Genomic DNA, 7,123 nt, shown 5'->3' on the forward strand with positions numbered 1-7,123 from the left:
CAGTACAACGTGTACGGAGAATGTGGGAGAAACATGTAACTTTCTTACTCAACAAATTTTTGATATCTTGGTGATCGCTGTACTTTGGCTGTTATTTTTCAGGGCTATCCAAGAGACATGAAAGTCTTCGGCGGCTCGATGGTAAAAAGTGTCTTAGTAAAACAATTAACTTATTCAGCAATGGGTGTTTGCTATCATTAACAAACCTGAATTTAAGTGACCTGCAAGTGAAACGCGCCTTAAAATCGAGCCAAACGAACGGAGTTCCTTTGGTAGTACATCGTCATTTCAATTCCGACAGGTTAGCCCGGAAATGATTGTCCCACGCAAAAGTTATCCGCGTCTGCTCCTCGTTGACCACGCCTTCAAAAAAGGCGTTCATTTCCCCGCCGTTTTGATGGCTTTCGTAGCTGGCGGTTCTGTTTTTGCGGAGAGCCTTCTCTCGCGTTCCGCGACAATAGAACCGCTAGGCACGCAGGCTACCATTTTAAAATCCCATTACCGTACGGTGAGTTGTCACATGCAAAACAGGAAAGATACTAATGTGGTCTGGGTGAGTTGGTGTGTCGTGGGTCGTTCGTCATAGGTGTTCGAAGACAAGCATACGAATTCACACAGGACTCTGGTCAGGGGCTATCACCTAGTCTCTGCCTTGAACTGTTCCTTTTCTTAGGCGTGATTATTTTTAGAGTCCTCAATGCTTTTAGACTGTTCGCAGTCCGTTCTATGTCAGTCGAACCGCGCGCCTTTTTCAGTTAGTCGTCTTTTGTCCCGCAATCGAAAGAAACAGCCGATTCCCACTTCTCCAAGCTTCCCTCGGTCGTTTCTCTCGATTGCGTGAGAAAACATGATTGACACAACAAGTCCTGGTATACATTTGCAATGCAAATGCAAAGGAAAAGTGACGTACATACGTCGGTAAGACACGCAGGGGTAGTTGTGGTCATTTTTCAAAATAACGACCCCGTCTTGATTTCAACTGCCATCGGGGTTACCATGGAACTGGTTAAGGCTACTTCCAACAATATCATAATACTCTTTGTTTGCCCTCCAAAATTTTGCATAAGCATTGTTTCCAGTTTCTCTTGGGACTATTGTAAGTCTCAAGAGAAAATAAAAACAATGCTTTGTAAAATTTTGGATGGCATTATGGCATTTTTTTAAAATGGCCGAAAGTTTCCTTGTTCTTGCATTTGCCACGGTTCGCACACGAACTTGAGCGTAAATATAAGTCCAAGAAAATAAAAAAAAAATTCATTACATTCGTTAGCGCTTTCTTCTTTACTTGCGTTCGCATGTTAAGTTGCCCTCACTTCGCATGTGTGAACCACTCTTCGCGTTCAATAGTTTAATGCCAAAATTAGTTTTGCTCAAAGCAGTATTAGTAGTATACATGACAGAAATCAAGTGAGGCCTTCGCTACTGTAAATGTGATGGATGATGAAATAGTACCCTTCGCTGATCAACAGCAAGTACCAGTTGGTACTTGCCTTGGACCGAGCCGATTTGTCCTGAAATTCCCACGCCCTTCTCCCGTCTGGCCTTGTAGCTTAGTCGGTAGAGCAGCGGTGATCTAATACGGAGGGCGTGGCTTCGATTCCTACCCAGATCAGATATTTTCTCTCTGCCCTTGTGTGACGCACAAAAATAAGTTCCTGATGCTGTTGATCAGCGTGATTCCTAATCCTTTGTCCATCACATTTACTGTAGCGTAAGGCCTCACTTGATTTTTGTCAAGTATATAATATACACACGCTACTGAGGACAACACTCATTCACAGTTAGTATTAGGAGTATTTCCCTGATGGGTTTCTTTTCTCTCAAGGCTGTAGATTCACATTTTGTGAAAACGTGGACAGATTATCTTAGCTCTCATGCTCGAGCAGCGCAGATGTTTAGCAAAGATCATCCGCTTCTTACTGGCTTAGAACAGGTAAGATTTTAATCTTAAGGCTCGGAGAAGCGGCGAAGATAGCCCCAACAAGAACTAAAAAAAATTCTACTATCTGAATCATTCTTTCTTTTCTATTTTCGAAACTTTGCCCAAACTCAAGTGCTAGGAAAGGCTTCTTTTGTGAGGCGGTAGAAATACTTTACTGTCAGGGTAGCAAGATTTGTTTGAATCAGTTTCTTTTTTTTAATTTCGTTTCAGACGTTAACGAAATTTGTGAAAGACGTTAAGAGATTTTCATCCAAAGCTGATAAAAGGTGAGGTTATAGAATTTTAGTCTGTGGCTCCGCCAAACGGTCGGTGAACTGGGCTTTGAGCTACAGATGAACGCTGACTTCAATAAGCGTCACGAAGTGTCCCTTTGCTCTTTTCTCCAACTTCAACATCACTCGTGTCTCGGAATACAGACAAAAAACGTCACAAAGTGTCCCCCAAATGCTGCTCTTTAAGTAAAGATTAACTTCTACATTTACCCAAAGCTAAAAAGAACGCTTACCTTTACCCTTACCCTCTTATTGGAAATAGATACATGTAACAAAAGCTTAGACTTTAAAGTGTCGATCATCTCAACACACCTTTCCATTAGATTTATTCTCCGAAATCGTCCCAAATACATCGGGTTGTTTTCAGAACCTTATGATTGAGGTAAGGGTAAAGTCTGCTACGAGCCTAGAAGGCCCATCAGGCCGGCGCTTATCTCCGGTTTCTGTAGTAGAAGCGACTAGAAGTATTTCTATCCCCCCCTGGATGGGATGCTAGTCAATCGCAGGGTTATCCCCAGCATTTCGCCGGTACCCATTTATAGACCTGGGTGGAGAGAGAGGCACCGTGAGAGTAAAGTGTCTTTCCCAAGACTTTTTCACTTTTTTATTGGCTTTGAAAAACGGGAAAAGTGGTCACACTTTGGTCCATAACCTAGCAATGAAGGGGAATGGGTTCTATACCGGGTTGACGTCACAAAGTAATTTGCATCGCCGTTTTCAAGGAACTTTCTCAATGCAAAGCAGTCCCAATAATTTAAACCGCAGAAAAATATGCCTGTTTTTTTTTAAGCACCACCCGAGTATCTCGAGATGCGCAGAACGTATGTGCAATAGCAATACTAGGCACCGTCCTTAATGCAAAAATTGGTTTGTTACAATGGTCGTTTTCGCACTAGAAGACGAACAAATCGTGGGATGTGAAAACGGGACGAACACATTTTTAAACAACTCAGTCGTCTGAAATTTGTCCGTGTTGGAATATTATTTTTTAAGACGATTTATCCATGCAGACGAACAAGTCGACCGACGTCCAACTTAAATTCACGTTACACGAATAAATTGACAAATTACCCTCTGCGGGAATATGAAACTAGCGATTAAAGCGATGGTTTCTAGGAAGGTTACGAAATGGCGGGAGAAAAGAAGTTTAACGCAAAAGGTAAGGTAACCAAGCCATGCCTAGTGCCAGTCTTAATGTGCTCAAACTTATCCAGTTTGTCGGTGCATTGTCCGTCTTTTATGAATTTACGGCAGATAACGCTAGCCCCATTGGTTGTCTTAAATTCACATTAGTCGACCAAACCATAGGACGATTTGTTTGTCTTCTACATGTAGTGTGAAAACGTTCATTGTTATGAAAAGATCCTTCTTTCATAATGACTTTGTTTCATTCAGTGACCACAATAATGATCTCATGTTCAAGTTGAGCGATCACGTCAGTTATTATTAGATCTTTAAATACAGAAAGGTGCTTTAAAATTGGATTGAAAGTTATAATTGAAAGGTGCAATAAATTGCCTTCACGCCTTGATACTGTATTCTTAAAAATAACGATTTCGCGCCGGGTGCTTGGTTTTCGTTTTCATGGAAGGTTCGGAGTTGAGGCTTCGTATTGAATTATGATGTAAGGTGCCTTAAAATATAGAAGGTATTATTCTTACTGGATTTAGTCGTTTAAAATTGTATTCTCTTTGCCCTTTATTTTCTTTGTTAGAGATCCGGAGTACGTGTTTTACGACAAACCCGACACGACAATGTTTGCCTACAGGTGAGAGCAACGCACGTAGTGTGTGATTTAAGTCTAAATATGTGGCTGAGGTACCACCCACTGGAAAAGTGGGGAAATTAAGCAACGATGACTGTTACGGCAACAGAAACGACACAAAACACGAATGTTATTAAAGAGAAATTTTTCCGATAGTGACTTGGGGGTATTCGGAAAAATTCTGCGTGCAATGTTTGGACTCTCTTTGCAAGACAATAACAATTAATTCCCTTTTAAGTGGTTTATAAATAGACACACAATCACGAACTAATTACTAATTAACTAACTACTGAATATCATTTAGCTTTGTACATAGTGAGAGTCGAATTACTTAACCTAGTCTCGGTGATGTCTTTAAATGGTCAGTTGACTCATTTCTATAAGATAGCGTTACCCTAAGTAAGCTATTTGTACGATTTGGACTACCTGTAAGCAGCAAAGACTAATGGAGGCAGGCGGTAACAACGATTACTGGAAGACCTACTGCTGTGTTATAAGGAAAAGAATCGCTACAGAAAACCCTAACAATGTGGTTTTAAGCTGAAGAAGTCTGCGTCAAAACTGAAGCCTGATGGAAACTTTTCTTTGATCAGTAAATAAACTGCAATTCAAGTCTGAAGTGATCCAGGATTACCTCAATCGTGCTTGGAATAACTAGAGCCAATGCTCTTTAAACCAAGCTAACTAACTGATCGCTGTTGGTCTTGTTTGGGTTATTTTGGTGATGGTCTTAAGTATAGCCTGCTTCGGCCATTGCGCTCTTTCAGAGCAAGTTAATTAGCGATTTTTCGGTATGGTTAAACGAGAAATGTATTTTTTTTTGTTTTTCGTAGAGTGAAGCCAGCTGTCTTCGACTTGTTCCTTGCCGTTGGCATTGCTTCGTATCTTGGGTTGTTTTATCTGGCTCTCGTGGTAAGTATGAAGCTTCGTTTAAGTGTTTCTCAGGTCTGCACACTGACATTTGCAAAGGGCAACGGAAACCGAGTTTGACCAAACCATGATTCCTTACTCGTGCTTATGTCTATGCTATTGTTACGTTAATTTGTGTGGAAACAATTCTTGGTTTTTACATGACGTCACGGCCGCCATGTTGGTGTCCCCAAACAAAGAAGCGGCGGCCATGTTAGTGTCGCGACCCAATCCTCCGGGAATTGAACTCTGTTATTATGCAAACATTTTCCCTTTCCCGCATGCCTTATTACCTCAGAGATATAATAAACGTCTTACTAACCTCGTTTTCTATGGTTTATTGCGCTTGGGCCATAAATCAGCGGGACAAACCTCGGTCCGTTACTTAGAGTACGGACCTTACACTTGGTTAGTAAGTATGCTAAAATCGATCAAGTTTCTTTCAAATTTGGCGAAACGAAATTTCAGCTCGATGCTAACCGTGACGCGCTGCTAAATGTCTCAAATATACTTTTGAATATACCTTAATCCTTAAAGTGCCCATAGCGTGAAAGTCTTTATTTTGTTATTTGAAAGTCCATACTGAAAAATTCACTTTTGCGAAAGAATTTTTCGATTCGAACGAGAGGCAAATTTTCTACAATAGTCTAACGGCGTTCTAATTGCCCGCCATTTTGGCGCACCACTCGCTCAGTTTCTCTCAACGTATGACGTAGATTCAGAAACGCGTGATTAGAGAACACGAGGATTTGAAAGTTGATGTGAAAAAATAGCTGAAAGATTCGTTACCGCTCGATGTAACAACACAGCTGAACCTGAAAAAAGAAAAAGTATAAATGGGAATACTTTTTTCGACTCGGAAAACGCAATAACCCAAACAAGAAGGAAAAAATGGCCGTAGATTTTGTCTTGGCGAAAAGAAAGAACTGGTCTCCCGATACAACTTCGTCACTTTGCTAGGTTCACTTCAAAGACGATGAATTCTAGTATTGTTTGGACAGCAAAATGAAAAGATCGTTGAAGACTGACAAAATTCGATTACAGGAACAGACATATAGGCGTTGATTTAATTCCCTCGCGAGACCTTCCTTATCCTCTTGTTCCTTTTTGCAATTTTGTAGCCATTCCTCGTCTGCTAATGGTTCTTCCATGTAGAGTTCCGTGTAGTTCTGGGTTTCATTGCTAGCGCTGGCTGACTCGTCGAGACCGGCAACTACTCAGTCGCCTCAAATTCCTTTTTTTTAATCGCCAGTTTATTCACTTCCAGATTCAGAGGCACTTTCCTTGATGATAAATATAGACATGATTGATTTTTTTGTTTACTGAAAAATACCATATACGATCGCTGAGCGATACCTTGGCGTTGATTAGTAAGAAAAGATAAGACCCACGCCAACAAGCATTCCTGAATCTGCGTCACAGCCAGCCCGTGAAGTTCTGACCAGCGGAAGGGGTGTACCAAATAAAAGTAGCCAAAAGAAGGATTGAAAAAATCGTAGAAAATTCGCCTCTCGCTGGAATTGAAAAATTCTTTCGCCAAAGTTCTTTTTTTGATATGGACTTTCAAATAGGAAAATAAAATTTTTTGACGTTATGGGCACTTTAAAGGTGCAACCTACCCTCTGAAAGAAACTTGCCGTGCTTTGCAAATAATTACTCACTTGTTTTCGTTTCTCTTTATCACAGAATTTCTCCATATTAAGTGAAATTCTTCCCAAGCCAGTGTCAAATTTCAAAACAAAACAGCAGTAGTTTTGTCCAGTGCAGAAGTGGTTGATCCATTTGTTGGTATTTCTTCTCTCCTACTAGTTAATATAACACGGCACCTTTAAGAAATTCTTCAAATTTTGATGTGTCAACAATTTGATTATATTTTGAATTGAACACTATTAAATGAGCAAATGACAATTTCATGTTGATCGGTATTGTTTTAGCGTTAATCTGCACTGCTTTGGCGTCGCGCGGTTGTCCAACTTATTTCGCGTGCCTCTCATTTTCCTCTCATGTACAGCTACAGTGGCCTTTTTTGTAGTAGAGACGCATAACGCATCCGGACGACTTTGGACAATCTATTTTAATGCATCTTCTAAGACGGGGCGACGGAAAGACGCATTATGCGTCTGGATGATCTAAATCGTTTATTGCGTCTTCAAAGACCCACTAATCGACTTAGTATAAAAACGGCCAGTGTCTTATTTGATCAATTAAAGTGGTACTATGTTCCTTCTTTTCTTC

At 40.6% G+C, this 7,123-nt stretch overlaps 1 protein-coding gene across 1 annotated transcript in view; it reads left to right on the forward strand.

The window, feature by feature from the left end:
• LOC138038816 (BOS complex subunit ncln-like) overlaps positions 1-6,796 on the forward strand; it is a 27,866-nt gene extending 21,070 nt beyond the window's left edge. The window contains exons 13-18 of the mRNA XM_068884876.1: positions 103-141; positions 1,826-1,933; positions 2,153-2,208; positions 3,929-3,982; positions 4,813-4,891; positions 6,575-6,796. Of these exons, the coding sequence (XP_068740977.1) occupies positions 103-141; positions 1,826-1,933; positions 2,153-2,208; positions 3,929-3,982; positions 4,813-4,891; positions 6,575-6,640 (402 nt within the window). The 3' untranslated portion in view covers positions 6,641-6,796. The remainder of the gene's footprint in view (positions 1-102; positions 142-1,825; positions 1,934-2,152; positions 2,209-3,928; positions 3,983-4,812; positions 4,892-6,574) is intronic.
• The last annotated feature ends 327 nt before the right edge of the window (positions 6,797-7,123 follow it).

This window comes from Montipora capricornis, chromosome 2 (genome assembly GCF_036669925.1).
Source record: "Montipora capricornis isolate CH-2021 chromosome 2, ASM3666992v2, whole genome shotgun sequence".
NCBI lineage: Eukaryota > Metazoa > Cnidaria > Anthozoa > Scleractinia > Acroporidae > Montipora > Montipora capricornis.